The sequence below is a fragment of the Protopterus annectens genome, chromosome 11.part0 (assembly GCF_019279795.1).
Source record: "Protopterus annectens isolate FY-2018-M chromosome 11.part0, PAN1.0, whole genome shotgun sequence".
Taxonomy (NCBI): domain Eukaryota; kingdom Metazoa; phylum Chordata; order Ceratodontiformes; family Protopteridae; genus Protopterus; species Protopterus annectens.
Genome location: NC_056745.1, coordinates 1,198,953,899 through 1,198,974,076, shown reverse-complemented (window position 1 = coordinate 1,198,974,076; position 20,178 = coordinate 1,198,953,899). Strand labels below are relative to the sequence as shown.

The window sequence follows — 20,178 nt, the reverse complement described above, 5'->3', positions numbered from 1 at the left end:
TAAAGATTATCTCATCTGATTTCTGTGAGTAAAATGAGAACCATTACAACTATAATGGTTTTCCACACTTGTAGTTTAAAGAGTAAATGTGTGACAAAATGTGGTGCATGTGCACAATGTAGATATATATTTTGTTACACCAAACATTACAATCTGTGGGTATCCCACAGTATTACCTCCACATGGGAAGTTTGATTGCAATACCAGGGAAAAGTATATGTTGCGAAGTGTTTGTCATGCGCATTTTATGTTGATAAGAGAGAGCAACCATTAAGGAAAATAATTTACCAGCATAATTATGTGATTTAAAGGGAGGATAGAACTAATACCCTGTGTAAACATATGAGTGATTGTAATGAATATAAAATATGTGTCTTCTTTTGTTATAGAAAAAATCCTAAGTTTTATTGGGGAGGCAATTATCAGGCTGTTTTAGAATCAAGTGAACTATATAACTGTATTAGCAAATTCTTCTAAATGCCTGGACATTCCAGGAATTTAATGACAAATTTTCATTAAATAGTAAATTAGTAAAAACAGAAGAATAGGTGCTGACCCCTAAGAGCGTGTAGCCTGCCCTGGAGGGAGGGATAAATAAATAAATTGTTTAACACTCTTTTGGGTGAATGAACCAACTCCTTTGAGAATCTGGTTGAGAAACGGCTTACTAGCTTAATGGAGAGGAGCTGTAATAAGAGCTGTTGTACCCGTGTCGGGCTTGTGGAGTTTCCCTTTTGAAAGCTGCAGTGAGCCCTGTTCAGGGCTGTGCTTGAATCAGACCGTTCCTTTTGTTTCAGGTTTAGCAATTAAAAGGACCTTTCTGTGTGCGCTCTCCAAGCGCTGGTAAGAATGACCTGAGAGCTGGTGGTGCATGGGTTTTATGCCCGAGCTGGAGGGGAGGAGTTCAGTTTCAGCCTATCAGGTGTGGATGCTTGTGGTGGGCATAGCCTTCTGTCTTGTGATGTAATTCTGGGCTGTTGGACCTGTTTGAAACCTCTTGTTTTTCCTGTAGTGGTGACGTGTTCAGTCCTCGAAGCTGCGTGAGCCAATCAGAGGAGGGTCTAGACCAGGAGCCTCGAATGTGTTCCACGGAGGGTTGGGGCGCTTCTTTTTATCCAGTCATTTGGCATGAAAACATGTGGGGAAAGTCTCCATTTTATGTGAAAATGGTCTAATACATAAAACCTTAATAAAATTATGAAAGTAATGTAAATAAAGTTAACATTAACACTAGAGCTGTAATGAGATTACAGAATTAAGAGGTAAATAGTGAGAGATCTGTGGGAGGGGTTGTGTGAAAGAAACCACCAAATCAGAAACTCTATATGCGTTATTGTAAGTACATTGGTTAGGAGCCCCTGTGAATAGGTGGTCCAGGGAGGGAGGAGCCCCTGTGAATAGGTGGTCCAGGGAGGGAGGGCATTTGTGACTAGGTTGAGCATTCCAAAAAATATTGAGTACGGAAAAGAAATAATTTGGAGTTTTATATATAAATGGGCCTTGTTTTGGCTGTGGGTGGAATCCGAAGGTGATCGATTTTTAAGGAAATGGTGGGTCGCGTGGCTGCGGTTTTGGGTTAGAGAAGGGAGACTGAGATTTCTGGTGCTTTCGAGACTGAATGGGCCATAGCCATCCAGCTGGTTCTTCTTCAGGGAGAGCTAGCACTTATAAGTTATACATTACAAATTATCTAGTACGAGTGGGATTTTACTTTGTTGGAAGGGTGTGTGTTGTGTTGTCCTGCGGGTGGGGGAGAACACCAGTTAGGCATTAGTGAATAGCGTGAGGGTCATGGTATGTCTGGAAAGATGAACGGAGTGGCCACATGAAAAATAAAAGAAAACAGAGAAAACTATTTTAAAAAATAGAGAAGAGTATAAAAAATTATGGGATAAAATCAAAAATGTAAATATAGGCATAAGATAGAGAGAACGGACAAGACTGAGAATGAGATAAAGTTAAAGACTGAGGTGAGGAGGTGACTTAGATCAGTCTCATGGTAGCTGAAAGGTAGCAATTGAGTGGGTAGGGTTAACAAGGATCAGTACTTACTGGGAGGGGGGAATGGAAAACAGGGATGCCAGTGTAGCTGGAAAGGGAAGAGAAGGGGTCGGAAATTAAAGGTGCTGGGGTGTAAGGCTGGTCTAACAAAGAGGCTGTTCTTTTTTTATAACAACAGCTCTTATTAGAGCTCCTCCAACCAGCGGCAAACAAAGGATAATCCCCAGGCCCCACATGGCCACAACAGCTCTTATCAGAGCTCCTCGAACCAACAGCGCCCCACAGAAGCACGGGCACAACAGCTCTTATTAGAGCTCCCCTGACAACTCTGTTTTAGAGCTCCTTGGACTTACGGCTCCCCACTAACACACGGAGTCAGGCTACAGCTCGGCTAACACAGCTAGCCTTGTCAAAAGACCACTGCAAACCCCGCAGAACAACAGCTCTTATAAGAGCTAACCTCAGGGACACTACATACACACCACACACAGCCTTTCTTAGGGCTTAAGTAGCCTTTTCCAAGGCTCATTGAATACTAAGCAATTTTAAGAGCTATAAAACAACAGACCACTGCGAACATCGCAGAACAACGGCTCTTATAAGAGCTAACCACAGTGACACCGCAAGAAACATAAGCTTCTAAGCCGTTTCTCAGTCAGATTCTAGTAGGAGTTGGTTCATTCACCCAAAAGAGTGTTAAACAATTTATTTAAATAGTAAATTAGGAATAGAACATTTATTTTCTTATATATATATATATATATATATATATATATATATATATATATAGTTCCCCTTTATAATCTCGAAATACTGAAATCTTGAATTTCAGTATCTCGAGACCATAAAGGTGAATTTTTAAAATAGAGAAAGTTCATAATCATGAATTTGAATATCTTGAATTCGTGGTTATGGCTTTACGCTGCATTACGTGCGGTGTTTTATGTCGGTGGAGTTCAGTATAGTTTGGGGATTTAGGTCAATTTAAGGTAAGTGAGTGTTTTGTAAGGGCTTTGGGTGGGAGTTTGGATGTATGTGAGTGTGTTTGTCAGTTGTACGTGTGAGTTAGGGTAGGCAGGTGAAAGTACGAGTGTGTAAGTGTTGGATGTGTTCGTGTGTGTGTGTGTGTGTGTGTGTGTGTGTGTGTGTGTGTGTGTGTGTGTGTGTGTGTGTGGGACTGTAGAATGTTTGGGTGTGAGTTTGCTGTTTTTTTCTGTTTGTGCAATCTTGGAGTTAGTACATATAAGTGGGGGGAGGGTGTACCTTCTACCAATGTGAGTTGTTTATGTTTTTATGTTAGTTGGATGTTTATTAGTTATTACTACCTTTACAAAGCAATAGAAGTGGTTGTTACTATACCTAAACCTAAGAAACCTCATAGTGATGACATGGATAGTATCAACCTAGTCCTGTTTGAGAACAACCACTTCTATAAGGAAGTGCTACACATCCTATAAGAACCCCGGAAAATAAATGCCATGAAGTCTTTGGGAAACATGCATATTCTGTTTTCATTTGAATACCAGAAATGTCTGACAGGGTAGGTACCATTTTCAGCAGAGGTCTGGGGCGAAAATCTCCAAAGTATTAGAAAAACATTTTAAGAATTTACAATTTTTTAAAATAATACAAAAACATCTACAGTTTAAATAATTATATGAAATTAAAAACAATGTGAACACATATGTTAAGAATATGTAGAACTTATATGAGAATGATTTCATATTTAAGAAATTTTAGCCAGTTTAGTGAAATTAAATGTAAGTACAATATAAACAGGAATTGCAATATGAAGTGGGAGGAAAAAACAGGGCTATAGCATATTTATATATAGAGTGAGGGAGAGAACTTAAGTAAAGGGTTGAGCAAGGTAGGGGGGAGAAAGGAGGTGCAAGCTGTGATTAGGTACTTGTTCATATTTAGAAATATAGTTTATTCTGGGGTTGAGCTAGAAGAAAGCCTGATTATGGCTAGAAAGTTTTTCAGAATGGTTTCAAAGAACTGGAGGGGAGGGTATTGACCTGATGGATACAGGTAAGGAGCTCTAGGCCTTAACAACATGGTATAAGTACAGATCATATCCTCAGATTTGGCTGGTTTGTGGATAGAGAGGAGTTTTTGGACATTGGATCATAGTGACGAGTGGGAACATTGTTGTGTACAATGCTGTTTAGCACTGAACAAGAAGATATATGCTGAATAATTTTATAGGGGGTAAGAAGCTGTATATAGTTTAGTTGATGGGAAGTTCTAACCAATTTAGGCTTTTTATTGCTATACAGTGGTGGTTCTGAAAGGGGTATTTGCTGCAGATTTAGCCACTATATTATAGCATTGTTCAAGTTTTAATTTTTTTGATGCCTGGATAAGAATATGAGTGCCATAAAGTAGTGAGGGGGAAGAGGTAAGTAGTGGGAAGTGTAATTTTAGTTGCCTTAAAGGGAGAGTTTTTGACTCTGTAAAGCATCCCAAGTTTTTGGTTATTTTTTTTTAATGAAATGTTGCATATGCAGGTCAAATTTAACATTATCATCCACTACCATCCCTAATAATATGCTATGAGAAGTGACTTTGGTGGTTGTATAATTAACAGAGAGGATTTTAAATCTCCTTTTCATGAGAGAGGGGTTCGGGAGGAAAAAAGTAGTTTGTGTTTTTCTTGGGAATTGAGCATGGGGTGTATGTTACAAAGCCATGTTTGCGTGGCTGATAAAACTTCTTGAGTAATTTTTTGATGCCTGGTTGTCTGATGTGCATATGAGTGTGGTGTCATATGTGTACTGTATTAGGGAGGCCTGTTGTGCAGATATGTAGTGGTTGCTGGTGAGAATGTTAAAGAGGAGGGGCCAAAGATGGAGCCTTGTGGTACACTGGTGGTGAGTGGAAGGTAAGGTGAGTGTTTAGTGTCATTTTACTGACAGATACCTATTAGACAAGTAAATGTTGAACCATAGAAAGGTGGGCTGAGATAGACCTGGTGAGGACATTTGAAGTAAAAGTTTGCTGTCACAAACTGTGTTGAAGGCTAGAAATAAGTAGGAGTCCAGTTTGCCAATATCTCTAGCTTTATTGACAAATATCTGTAAAATCCAAAAGTGCAGTATTTGTACTACAGTAGGTATGGAAGCCATGTTGTATGGGGGACAAGAGTTCTTCTTGCAGGAGATAGTTTAGCAATTGTCTTTCAATACATTTTTCAAGTATTTTAGAGAGGGAGGATAAGACTGCTTTAGATCTAAATTTAGTGATGTCTGCTTAATTTAATCCTTTGTGTAGTGGGATAATGTGTAATTTTTACAGAGAAATGGAATGTGGTATTACTGGGCTGACCTATTTATAAGGATTGAGACAATTCAGGCAGTGATGTTAGCTGTTGTTTTAAGGTACTCATTTGGAAGGTCATTGACTGAAGTAGAGCATGGTCTGAGTTTGTTTAAGAGTAGTTTCAAGTGGAGGTGGTAATATGTGGCTGTTGTTGAATGTGGACACAGGTTTGAAGGGAAAAGTGGAGGTGGTAATATGTGGCTGTTAGGCATCTTTGGGATTTGATGTTGGGGAGTCCTTGGATAGAGATGGTAAACTATCTGTAAAGTAAGAGTTAAATTTTGTTGCAGTTTTGAGTGGTGAGTTATTGGGAGAGGGTTAGGGTTTTTTGTTTAGGATGTAAGATTTCTTCAACGGCTGACTGGTATTTTTAGGGTTGTGTTTATTATTGTTTTGAATGTTGTGATAGCATAGTTGTTTATCTTCACTTATTTGTTTTAGCATGGTTGCAGAGCATTCTGACCTTTGCAAGACATTGTGGTGTTTTTGCCATTCTTTTACCCTTTTTTCTCTATCCAGCATTAGCATTTTACTCTTTTTAGACAGCCAGATTGCATTATTTGTTTTTAGTCTCATCCTTCTAGGGAATACAAGGATATTTAGGAAAATTATATTGAATTTATCTGTAACTAGTCTAATCCAAATACAGATTTGCTGTATCCAGGACTGTATGTAAGCTTCTGAGCACCCCCCCAAGCCTTTCTGTGTTGAGGGATGCCTTCTAGCTTATCAGTGGGAGTGGTAAGCACTAAGTAGCCTATGTACCACAAGAGGAGTGGTATCTGGCCCAGAAATTGTAGTTTATTGGCCGTTTGAGCACTTTTTTCCATCTCCTTCTACTTTCTGGTTTAAAAGCCCACATTTGCACTTGTTTCCCACCTTTCCTATAACTAGTCTAGTCCAGATACAGATTTGCTGTACCCAAGACTGTTTGTACACTTCTGAGCCCCCCCCCCCAAGCCCCTCTGTGTTGGAGGGAAGCCTTCTAGCTTGTCAGTGGGAGTGGTAAGCACTAGGTAGCCTATCTGCCACAAGAGGAGTGGTTTCTGGTCCAAACATTGTAGTTTACTGGCCGTTTGGACAGTTTTTTCCATCTCCTTCAACTTTCTGGTCTAAAAGCCGACGTTTGTGTTTTTTCTACCTTTCCTGTAACTAGTCTATTCCACACACAGATTTGCTGTATCCAGGACTATATGTAAGCTTCTGAGCACCCCAAGCCTTTCTGTGTTGGAGAGAAGCCTTCTAGCTTATCAGTGGGAGTGGTAAGCACTAGGTAGCCTATTTACCACAAGAGGAGTAGTTTCTGGCCCAGAATTTGTAGTTTATTGGCCATTTGGGCAGTTTTTCCATCATTTTCAACTTTCTGGTTTAAATGCCCGCATTGCGCTTGTTTCCCACCTTTACTGTAACTAGTCTAGTCCAGATACAGATTTGCTGCATCCAGGACTGTTTATAAGCTTCTGAGATGTGCCAATGTCTGCTCTTCAATTTTTCCCTGAGATCTGCTAGTTGTCTCCTCTCCTGCACTTTTACTAGCTTATTAGTTTATAACTTTACCATACCAGACTTCTTGTAGCAATTATTGTAGCACACAAAAGTGCTACCAGCACTAAATGTTCTACAAGGAAACAGCTCCAGTACTTTTTATTAATGCACACCCCTCCAGGCATGTCTAAAGGTCAGTTCTCTCTGCTTTCTCCTGTTAACGTGGTGAATTTGGGCATCCTGAGGCAATATAGCAACTGCCTTATGTACACTGACAGCCCTCTCCTCTTACCTCCCAACACTCAGATTTGCGAGAGATGCCCTTATATATCCAAACTGGAAGCCACGCACTCTCCAGCCAAGACCGGAATAGCTGGTCAGGAGGACAAGGTTAACCCTTGCACCACACCACATGGAACACATAGCCCTCCAGAAAACACCAGCACTGCCTTCACATAAAAAAACAAACCACACACCCACCTTCGCAGAGGCGCTCAATAAAAATCTAACAGCAGAGACCTACAAGGCAGAAACGCACTCAACCACCACAACACAGCACTATTCATGAGACACATAACTGACCTAAACAGTTTGCCACTCAACCAAAGCCCCTAAGGCAAAATAGGATGCCCAGCACACTAGTCATAGGTGACTTGATAGTGAGGCAGACTGATGCCCCACTCACTAGGTTGAATAAGGAGAAAGTAAGAGTCAGCTGCCTGTCAGGTGCCAGGATCCACCATATAACGCAGGCACTCAGCTCCTTTAACAACAAGTACAACTGTGACCCTGTCATTGTACATGTGGGTGTGAATGATCTGAGAGGTACCTCCCTGGACTACATGAAAAGAGACACGGAGGAGCTCTTGGATTATGTAGTCCAGGTGGGTACAACCCTATCCCTGAGCAGCATCCTACCATCACCCAGAATGATACCACAATACAAGCAGAAAATGATTGAGTTCAACAATTGGGCTAAGTTTCTGTTGTCATTCTAAGGGGATCCAGTATCTGTCTGCCTGGGATAACATGATTGACAGACCTCAATGCTTTGCCAGAGGTGGCCTGCATCTGTCACCCCTGGGCTTCCGGATACTGGCCAAGGCTCTTACCACCCCTACAGTGATTTTTTTTAGGCAGTGTTCCAAATACCAAATTACCACATTAACAGCTACAAACAAATGCAATCTGAGGGTCATGCTGCTCAATGCTAGAAGTCTTAAATCTCAAAATGCACTCGCTCGAAGCACTCCTTAAAATGGAGAACATCGATATTTGTGCTGTAACAGAGACCTGGTTCAAGGCAGCAGAAAGTACCCCTGCACTACCAGGCTATAACTCATTCCACACCTTCCCGCCTCAGAACTTGGACCGAAGCTCCAAAGGTGTTGGTGCTTCCATATTCATAAAGGATGCGCACACCTCCAGACTGGTAGCCAAACATAACGCATCAGAGATACTTCAGGTACATCTAACATTGAGTAAGACAGCAATTCAGGTTGTAGCCTATTATAGATTCCCAACCATGTCCCAAGACACTCACTCCATGTTCCTAAGCACCCTGAAGAACATTAGGGTCCAACCTTCACACTCATACTGGGCGACTTCAACTACCCCTCCATTAACTGGGAAAACTAGTCATGTACCAATACACTTGCCCAATGTTTCCTGGAATTCATTAATTCCAATGCCCTGGACCAGCTCATTCTTACCCCCACTAGAGGTAGCAACATCTTTGACCTGGTCATTACTAACATGGGTGACCATTGTTCTACACCAATAGTCATCTCCTACCTGGTTAGATCCAACCACAAACTAATCACCTTGGAAATCCACATCCTTCCACCCCCCTCCCACCGCAAAGGTAACCACCATGAAAAACTTCTCCAAAGCTAACTTTGGGCTCCTAAGAACAGAGGTGGCTAACTTCACGGCAACCATGCAAATGGAGAATAGTTGCATGACCGCCGAATCATACACCAATGCACTGTACGAACACGTACACAAATGCATGGATCTCCCCATACCCAATTTTTTTCCTTCAAAAAAAGGAAGCCAATCTGGTGGTCCCCTGCCATAAACAAACACTACAACAGAAGGAAGAAACTGATGCGGTATAAGGTGAAGTCCCAAGACTGGAAAAACTTCCTTATCAGACTCAACAAAAAGTTGAGATCCCTCATCAAATCCTCTAAATCTAGCTATGAAAACAGAATTGCAGCAGATAGTAAAGGCAACCACAACACCTTCTATAGTTATGTAAAGAACCTCCATGGCAATACCCAGATTTGCTCTGAGCTACTGCACAATGGTATCTCCTATACCGAGCCAACAAATACTGCCAGTATACTGGCCGACAGTTTCAGTGCCAACTTTACCCCTCTCACCCCCAAAGGACCAATCGCAATACCAGTAGATTGCCAGGCACCTAGTATTACTGCTGCACAGGTTAAAACAGCACTGTCCAAGGCCAAGACTACAGCTTCTATGGGACATGACAATATCCTTGGCTGTGTTCTACATGAACTACAGAGTGAACTGGCACCTCACCTGTGTGCCCTGTTCAGTCACAGCCTCACTTCAGGCTTTGTCCCTACCAAATGGCATACTGCTATACAAAGGAGGAGTGACTACAGACCCTGGGCGCCCCATTAGCCTAACAAGTCTGATATGCAAAGTTATGGAAACATTGTCATAGACCTAATAAACAAGGATATAGGGAATCTCCAAACTCTGGATCCCCCACAGTTTGGTTTTGTGAAAGTCAGATCATGCCTGCTCAACTTGGTTGACTTCTTTGAGTCAGTCACCAGAGCTGTGGATGAAGGCAAGATGGTTCATACAGCCTACCTTGATCTGGCCAAGGCCTTTGATACCATTCCCCACTCAGGAATCATAGAAAACCCCTATTTCACTAGGTGGGTTGCAAACTGGCTCACAGATAGAACCCACAGTGTGAAAGTAGCTGACTCCAAGTCAGACTGCTGACCAGTCACGAGTGGAGTCCTGTAGGGATCGGTCCTGGATCCTCTTCTGTTTGGTATCTACTTCTCAGAAGTCCAGTCCAACACGAAGGGACTCTGGCTGACAAAGTTCGCAGATGATTGCAAGTTGGGAGCCATTATTAACTCCCCAAGTGATGTTGACATCCTACAGAAAGGCCTCACTGAAACCAGCGACTGCTGTCAGAACCATAACCTTAAGCTCGATGCCAAAAAATGTGTCATCCCCTTTGGGAAAAACCCATTTCCCATGAACTACCACACAGATGGTAGTCCACTGAACACAGAAGGCATTATAAGAGATTGGGAATACAGGTTGACAGCAACCTGTCTTTTGACCACCACACTGCTACGGTGGTCAGAAAGTCCTATGTGGCACATCTCATTACTAAGGGTTTTGCATCCAGGAAGAAAGAGGTAATTGTCTCCCTCTACTCTTCCCTCATTAGGCCAATCATCAAGTACAATGCCCCATTTGGCATGTACCACACTAGACACCTGCATCAACTGGAGAGGCTGCAAAAGTACCTCACAAAGAGGATCCTAGGCCTTAAACACTTGTCTTATATGGACAGACTCAAAAAACTCCCAACTATTCTCTGTCTCATGTCGCCTACTTAGAGATGATCTCTGCTTGACTTACAAAGCCATGTCTGACCCAGCTCTGTTAGAAATACTACATCTAAAGAAATCCAAATCCCTCCGCACCACACACTCCAGAGACCTCAACCTCATTACCACAATCAACAGAACGTGCTGGAGGGACAGGTTCATAACCCAGAGACTGCCCGTGCTATGGGATAGACTTCCCATACATGTCAAACAGAGCACCTCACTGGCCCTCTTCAAGAGAAATCTTGAAGAGTGGATGGGAAATAGAAGATTCACCCCGGGGATCACTCCAGTGACTCTACTCGACAGAGGCACTGGAAACTAAGGTCGGGTGGTACAATGACATGGTAATCCTATGGGCAGGGCTTGTAAAGGCTCCAGGGCCATTAGCCTAGTACACACCTATAAACATATGAACCTATGAATTCATTTACAGTATCATCTAAGGGAAGGATTGTTAGGATGTTCCAGTTAATAGATGCTAGGATAGTAATGAATATTTCTGTAATTGTTGAATTACTATGTAACATGAGTTATTTTTTAATATCTTTATTAAAGCATCACTTCGTAATCTGCAGCATGAGATCACATCCATTAATAAACAAAGAAAACAAATGTGTAATGACAGTTTCCATTATTATTATTATCGTTCAGTGCACATATATATTTTTAATGGTTTTCATTCACTCGAACATTACAAAAAAGGCTCATTTCCTACCTTTTCCTAAACCTATATTCTTTTCCCCTTTCCTTCCCTTTCTAAAGATCCCACCTTCATGTTTTGTCTCCCCACTGTTACCTGGCAGCAGCTACCAACTCTTCTTCTCTCCTTTCCTCATTCACCAGGTCTAACAGACGCACCATAGCCCCCACTAGGCTTAAAAATCCACATTTGGGGCCAGTGAGGAAATTTGTAAGATGTCGGTGCAGTGCCAACTTCTGATGAGAGTGTGCTCTAACCCCACCTCCCCCAGCAACCTTGTAGGCTGTGTTATTGTTGCTTTCAAGAGATCATGCACACTTCAGCTGATGTACAACCTCCTGACTAAGCAGCAGATGTCTTATGCAGCACAGAGCTCACCAGGCTCATAATGCTGCTTTACTACAGTAAACCTTGGCTGCCTCCCCCTCACCACAATGGGCAAGCTGATATCAGCCATTCACTCTCATTCTTCCTCTGCGGCAATCCAGCACCTGTAACGCGTAATCGAACATTGGTTGTGGGGGGCACAGTAAGGGCTTTATTCCTCTGCACCACAGGGCCCCTCAACCGCCACTTTTTTATTATCTCCTTTACGATATTCAGAATTTTCATTGGTTGCTAGATAAGAGTGGCTGTTTTGCCAGGGATAGCTTACAACTGTCATGCCTGAGCTTTTACATACAGACCAGTGGTGGCCCTGTAGTTACTTTTTAGATTGGGTTTCCCTACTAGACGTTTCTTCATAGCAAACTCAAACCCAAATTGAGATAGCATCATAGTGGCACTACTCAGTGCTAGGAGTCTAAAACATAAAGATGCCACAACTTGAGGTCCTGGCTTCTGGCCCTTAACGTAACTGTGAGGAGTATCTATATTTGTCAGAAGCACTGTATCTTCATAACAAATTACCCAAATCCCTAACTTGGAGTTCCTGGATATCCAATCCTCCTTAACAAATCTAGATATTACATCATTACTAGCTACTGAGCCCCTTCAGTTTCTCCCAGAGATCATGGAAATGACCTTAGCATTATCAAGGGATTAAAATTTAAAATAAATACTGTCCTGTCTTGCTAGGGGACTTCAATTACCCAAGCACTGACTGTCAATTTTACTCCTGGAAAAATGGATATGTTCAATGTTTCCTAAACATTGTTAATACCAAAGCACTAGAGCAAACTGTAAAACTGTCAACTAGAGGCTTTAATTTCCTTGACATTGTCCTTACCAACCTACTGTCCCTCACCAGTACTCACCCATGCATCTCCTCATCCCTGGTTAAATCTAACCACAAGTCAGTTACCTTCCCTGACAGGCTTTACTGATACCATCCCATCACCAAATGAAACCATCTTTAGGAATTTATTCTGGGAAATTTACTTCAACTTATAGAAGGCTTACCCAAAATTCCCAACAATCTTCCACAAATGGACCCAGCTAACAGGGTTTCCACATTTACCTCCAAGTTTTACCAGCATGTCTGTACCCTCTGTGCTAAATGTTATGGCAAATTCAGGTATAAACCTCTGTGCTGGAACTCCTATATTAATAAACTGTGTAAGAAAAGAAAAATAATAGGTCTAAGATATCACCATCCTCCTGCCAGAAAGCCACACTGCAACATGCCATCTAGGAACTTAAGAGCCCTATTAGAAAATGTAAAGCAGAGTATGAATTTAAGGTCGCAACATGTAGCAAATCTTTCTTCAGTTATGTCAGGATATTAAGGAATAACCTTCAGCAATGCACTGAGCTTATCCATAGTAATGTCTCACATTGGTTCCCCTTCATAACATCTAAAACTCATAACATCTAAAATCAAAACATTGAGACCGTAACATCTAAAACCCATAACATCAAATTTCATACCATCTAAAATGTATAATATGTAATAGTGTATCTTCAAATGTGTAAATGTTATAGTTTAATCTGTTAATTTTGTGGTATCACTATGAGATTTTGTAGTTTTTATTTCTATTGTTATTATTTATATAGTGTAGGAATTTATACTGTTTATGTAGTGTTTATTTTGCCACTCTGTGTGTGTTTTTTAAGCCATACAGGTAAGTGATATAGACATTGTGTACATTCTTTATGGTGATCGTGATACAGTGGGATTAGAAAACTAACCTTTTCCCACTGTAATGCGATATTGGAGTTGGTATATTTAATTTATGGGGGAGGGCAGATCCCCCCCCATGGGGGGGGTGCAAGGGGGGCTTGCCCCCCCTGCAGAAACATAGGAAAAAGTGTGTTTGTTTGTTTGGTGTCGTATGTGGAGGGGATGTTATTTTCAAGTGATTTGTAGTGTTCGATGTTGTGATGCACATTTTAGATGTTATGAAATTCGATATTGTGGGTTTTAGATATTTTGGGTTTTAGATGTTATGGTTTCAATGTTATGATTTTAGATGTTATGGGTTTTAGATATTTTGGAGGGGAACACTCACATTCCACTCCCAAGAATATAACCAATATACTAGCAAACAACTTTAGTGCTAACTTTACCCCATCTACCCACATTGTTTCCCCCATTATCTCTGAAAATTTAATTTCCCCTATTATCACCTTGGAAAACGTCTTAAAATCTCTGTCAAAGGCTAAAAATAATGTTTCTATGTGACCAGGTGATAGAAGGCTGCATTTTCATCAATGTCAAGTATTTACTATTCCAGCCTCTAGTTAAACTATTCAGGCTTAGCCTATCCTCAGGATTTGTTCCTGTTGCCTGGAGCACAGCCACTGTGATTCTTCTACACAAGGGTGGCCCCTCTACAGACCTAGAGAATTATAGGCCCATCAGCCTCATATGCAAAGCCATGGAATATATCATAGCTGTACTCATTTATGCAGACATATGCAATGAAACTGATGTAGACCCTGCTCATTTTGATTTTTGTGACTGGCAGATTCTGTCTCCAGAACCTAATAAGCTTTTTTGAAAAGGTTACAGAGGCTGTGGACAGTGGTCAGTCTGTGCACAATGCTTATCTTGGCATGCCAAGGCTTTTGACACTATCTCCCATTATTGAAAAGTTAGACGGCCTTGATGTAAACCTCTTCACTGTCTGCTGGATAGCAAACTGGCTGTCTAACAGATTCCACTAGTGAAAAGTTGTCGATGCTCTCTCTGATCATAAAATTGTAACTAGTGGAGTACGACAGGGATCAGTACTGGGTCTTCTCCTGTTTGGCATTTATCTCACAGATATCCAAGCTAATATCCCTTAAGTATGGTTGAAGAAGTTTGCTGATGACTGTATGCTGGGTACTGTTATCTACTCATCTCCAAAAAGGACTGGAATATGCAAATACTTAGTGTATTAAAAATGCAGTCAAACTAAATGCAAAAAAACAGCATAGTAGAATAGCAAAAAAAAAAACTGCCCTCCCCCATAAGTTATAAGTGGTACTCCTCTTCAAACAGATACAGTCATAAGAGACCTGAGTACTTGTGTAAATCTCTCTCTCTCTTTCAGTCATCATGTTTTTACCATAGTCAGGAAATCCTTTTATTTGGCCTAGTTAAGTTCCAGTGAAATTCATGATCCAAAGAAGTTCTCTTATCACTGTACTCTTCCCGTATGAGTCCCATCACTGAATACAGTGCCCTGTTTTAATTGTACAGATCCAAACTTATCATTGAACTGGAAAGGCCCCAATGATTTTTAACTGAAAAAATAAAGGCCTTAAATACTTTAGCTGTCCTGATAGATTAACACAACTCTCCTTTTACTCAGTAGCTTACTGGCTGCTCCAAGGTGACCAATGTCACACTTAACGATCAGTGAAAGACCCAGTCCTATCTGACCTCCTATTTCTTCACAAAACCAGCAGCACTACAAACACCTGTACTAGTGACCTGAATGTACACCAACAGAAAAGCAAGACTCAGTGGAGGGACAGGTTCCTAACTCAACATATTAGTTAACCAGTACAGGCCAAACAAAGTGCTACTATGTTTGCCTTTAAAGCTAGTCTTAATGACTGGATGAGTAGACATAAGGGTCATCATGTACTGCCTTGTTTAACCTGGGAATTTGAAGAATGTTTAAGAGTGTATACTTAAAGGTGCATATGGCTAGTTCTCATATGGCCCCTGTGACTGGTTGCTTATTATTGTCCCCATGTATGTATCTGTAATTGTTTATCTTCATATATACATTTGTATATCTATTCATGTACAACATTAGATTTTTGAAAGGAATAATGTTTTAATGTCTATTTTTTTATATCATGTGACATGATTTCATTCTAGCACTGTCAAGACTGTTACATGTATTTAGGAGAGTTTGTTGCTAAACATTATCTGATGAAGTCTTCAGATGAAAGCACTTAATATTTGTCTTTTATAATGTTATTAAAGTTCACAAATACTGTTACTGGCAGCAGCTGTTGTTTTAAAAGCAGTTCTGTGGGTGGTGTTTGGGCATTTTTCTTTCTTTCTTTCTTGATTTCTTTTTTTCTTTTCTTTTGCTTCATTTCAAAGGTCTTACAGAAAAGATATGAAGCTTTGGTTTTGGCAAAAATATTCAAAAAGATCTGAGCAGATCTAGCAGACTGTGGTTATATGAAGAGTGAGAATACTCACAAACTGTGGCTGCCCAGAAGATGGTATTATAAAAAATGACCTCTGTTTTAGCCTTACTCAGAAGTGGGAGCTTAGAAAGTGTTTGTTTTCTTTCTTGTGTAGAGTGAGGGAAGATTAAGGGATGATCAAGCTGTGTTACACCATTTTAATCCAAGGAACAACAAAAAAGGAAAGTGAAGACTTCAGAGCTAACACCCACAAAAAGTTTTATTATAATAATGCTAAGTGCTTTCATCCTTAGTAAAATAGGACTTCATCAGAACCAGGTTTTGATGAAGTCCTGTTTTACTAACGACAAAAGTGCTTAACGTTATTATAATAAAACTTTTTGTGGGTGTTAGCTCTGAAGTCTTCACTGTCCCCTTTTGTTTTTCCTTGATCTGAGTTGTTGTATTTGGACTCTGTGACCATTTTAATCCACTTTTTATCCAGAAATGTTTTATATAACCTTACATCAGATAATTGTAGAATACCTTACAAAAAGGATATGCACTGAGACAGTTTTTCTTTCTTTTTTAACCAGATTGTTCTTATGCCATATTGTAAATCTCTTGAAATATTCACTACTGGTAGTTCTGAAGATATCACGACAAACACTGCCTGGGAGACTTTCCAGCGGTACCGATGTCTGGAGAACAGCCGAAGTGTTATGAAATCTCCAGTGACAGATATCTGCAGAAATATGATCTTCAGCATTTCCGCTCAATTACATGAGGGAGCTTTGCGTATGTATTCTTCTTAAGAAAACAATTTTAGGTTGCAATTGTAAATGTTTTTTTTCAGTTTTGTTTATGCAGATGTTTTAGCTGTACATTACATCCAAAATTTTACTCTGATTTCTTCATGACGAGTTCTGGTACAGATGGTATAACATCAGAAAAAGAGACCAGTATTTTAATCTATTTTCCAGCATGAATGGCAGGACATTGTGTAGAGCTGTGCCAATAATCACATGCATGCAGGACATTCTGAAGATCTGTAACTGTTATGATTTTTTTAAACTAAGTTGCTACCTGCTGTTTTTCTGAAAACTTGTTTTTAAACTACTAGTGCAGTAGAAAGTTAAAAGGATATAAATACACAGATGATAAGAAAGGAAAGGAAAGGAGCTGACATTGGTTAAATGCTGCTTATTAACTTAAAATGCAGTTTATAATGTTTTATTTTTCAATTACAGCAGTATTTGTTCAAGTACGTACAGTCTGCAAATTAAGGAATACAGTCTACTTAATTTGTCTACTGTTCTTGAATTGAAGAGGAATACACAGTTAAGAAAAGTTAATGCACTAACAGAGTAGAGTGAAATAATCAGAAATATTGAACTCCCAAGAGAGTTTTCATATGACTGCAGAATTGTGCCATGGAAGCTTCTTTTTTTAAACAAGAAACATCTTTATTAAGTTATCACGTATGACATAGGCAGTCATACATTTATATAAATGAAAACAAACCATATTGACTTAATTTTAGTTTCACCCGTTATACATCACAAACCATATTGACATAATTGTTGTTGCAGTCATTATACATCACTTATAATCTATCCAGTCATTGTCAGTCTGACAATACATAGCTCATTCAATTCCTGCCTTCTTTTAAACCTTGTTCTTCCTCTGCATGTATTGTTCCCACAATTCCCATTTTTTTCTTATGTAATTTACTCCTACCCTTTTCTAAAGATCCCAATTCCAGTTGTTTTATCTCTGTTACTATATTTGCTACTTCTCATAAAGTTGGTTTAGATTTTGATTTCCATTTCCTAGTAATTGCTTTTTTGGCAGCCACTGTAATTACTATGTCTAGGCAGTTCTGATTCTGTACCATAGCTCACAAAAAACATTTCCTTAGTTACAACAATTTGCCATTAGAAGCTTCTTGAAGTCTATGAGAAACAGAGTGGTCATAAAAAAGATCCAAAGGATTATAAAACAGTAAGCTGTACCTCAAGCATCAAGAAGATAATGGAAAAAATTCTCAGAAGTAGGGTGCGTACATTTCTGTCAGGAAGTAAGCTGCTCAGGGGGAACTACTATGGTTCAATGGAAAGAAGTTTGTGTCCATTAAATGTGTTACATTTTCTGCTTGGATAATAGCAGAAGTGGGCACAGAAGGACTGTGGGGATTTTTTTTCTCTTTGTGCCTGTTGTTTGTCGATTATTAGCCCCTTTCCAGTGAACTGGCACATTCATTCCCTGTCATCAGGGTGAGAGTTGACTGGGAGGTGCCACATTCAGATATTTGTTGGGGATGGTTCAAGATTTTTTATTGCTTTAAGCTCTGCATCTTGCGCACACCAAAAGAAATGTCAGGGAGCACAGTAGGTTGGCTGCGGAGGTTGTTACCTCACTTCCACAAGAACATTAGCACTTAGCAGTGGTTTCCCCTGGGTTCCACTTGGTAAATTGCACCACCTCTATTGCTCCCAATTGTGCACAACCCTCCCTACCCTCTAACAGAGGCAAGCAGGCCACGGACCTTCACTGTTCCCTCTATCTACCTAGCTGCCACCAGTCAAACACAGGTTGCCTGGGTCTCAGTCAGGGTTCCATTCCACTCCATGGAGAGAGGCTCACGGGGATGGTTTTCCTAGATTGCTGCTATGTATGTGACATAGCTTCACACAGAATGTTGATGGAGAAAATCAGGTGATTAGGAATATGTCACAATACAATAAAGTTAATCAAAAAGTGTCACAGTGATGTGTAGGGGACTGAAGTCAGTGAAAAAAGGGTTTGAACTATGGACTGCCTTCTGAGTTCATTCTAGGGCCACTGTTGTGTGGCATATTCAACTTAGATACCATCTTTAGGACCGAGAATTTTACAGACGACAGCAAGATTGAAACAGCTGTGGAGAATGGGGGGAAAGTTTAGGAAGGGTTCTGCTGAGGCTTGTTGATGAATAGAGAGGTGGTGGTTGTTTTACAACATAAGTATGTGGAAAGTTTTGCATTTTTGTTCAGATAAGCCTAAACTTAAATACACTACATGAAAATGTGTTGATAGTCACACATAAAGTAAAGTTGACAAGTTGTTGACTGTCACAAAGTAGGAAAACCTTCTGGAGTCCTGTGGGAATATGATGACAACCCAACAGAGAAGAAGGATCTGGGGTCATTATCACTTTAAAACATGAATCACTATGAGCAAAGTCAAATGACAGTAATAAGAACCCCTGCATGTTGGAAGGCATAGATCAAGGAGTGAAATATAGGGATGCTGAAACCATTAATTCCATTGTGCCAGGTTTTGGTATGGCCACAGTTATTCATTGCACAGTTTTTCTTCTTATCTTTTTTTTCTGTTTTAGACAAGATGACATTTGCACATGATCTTTCTCTCCAACCCCACTTTGACCAACAAGCGTAACCCCCTCCCCAGTCTGAGGTTACCAACCTGCAGCTGGAGGAGCTTTCATCCATCTTCAGGGGTGACGGAGAGGAAATTAAGGTGTCCTGATCCTGTGTTATCCACTCCAGACTATAGGAAAGTTTTTGTATGCCAAAAAACTTCCCTGAGGGGCAAGGCATGCAGTGACATAAGAACACATCCTTGAGAGTTCTTACTTGTGGTGTGTTGACTTCTGTTCTCCCTTACATGCACATGCATACTTATAAGATACTAATGCTGCTCTTCAGCCTCTGCTAGAGAGCAGGATTGTACCATAAAACCCTGTATCTACCTTCTGGGATAGGCAAACTGTCCATTGGGTGTTCAAAACTACCCCACTATACACCCCTCCTGTTTCCCATGTCACTACTCAATCCTAGGTTGTCAGGGTCATGGAGGATAACCTGCTTGTGCACCAACTGCCTTGATATTTGTTGATCAAGTTTGGAAAACATTTACAGAAAAAGACATTAAACTGCGCAAAAAGTATAGGTAAAAGTTATGAAAGTGATAAGGTGCATTGATGTGCTATTTTAGAAAAAGAGTTTGGAAAGTTGTACTTTTGAAAAGAATGATTGAGAGGACGTGGCACACAAGATAATAAAGGACTGGGTGGGAAGATTAAAGGTTTGAAGGAAGGATGTGGGGCATGGACATGGGGTACAAATAGATGGGAGCTAGCTTGGCATTCTGCTGGCTATGGCTAGATCCATTATTCAGGCCTTTGATTACAGGGTGCAAACCTGCTTTTGAGTTACGCTTGTGCTCCTGCCCCCATTTTATCCTCCTAAGGATCCTAATTTTGAAGGGGATCCCAAATAAGTTTTAGAACTGTCATAGTCTGATGAGTCAGGTTTCTTGTGAAGACAAACAAGTTCAGAAACCCAAGCATGTTTTCTTTTTCCCAAATGCTGGCTAAATTTAGGGCTATATTAATTTGGGAGCAATTATCAACTGCCCCTGAGATCAGCAGGACATTTTTTTTATCTGACATTTGTTTACTGAAAATGTCCGACTGAGATAATATCCCATTTTCAGTGGAGGCCCAGGGAAAAAAACTCCACATTGACA

At 40.3% G+C, this 20,178-nt stretch overlaps 1 protein-coding gene across 1 annotated transcript in view; it reads left to right on the top strand.

Annotated features, from left to right (window-relative positions):
- Nucleotides 1-20,178, top strand: part of LAMB1 (laminin subunit beta 1) — a 1,172,470-nt gene that overhangs the window by 613,011 nt on the left and 539,281 nt on the right. Inside the window, exon 17 of the mRNA XM_044088561.1 lies at nt 16,242-16,443. Within this exon, the coding sequence (XP_043944496.1) occupies nt 16,242-16,443 (202 nt within the window). The remainder of the gene's footprint in view (nt 1-16,241; nt 16,444-20,178) is intronic.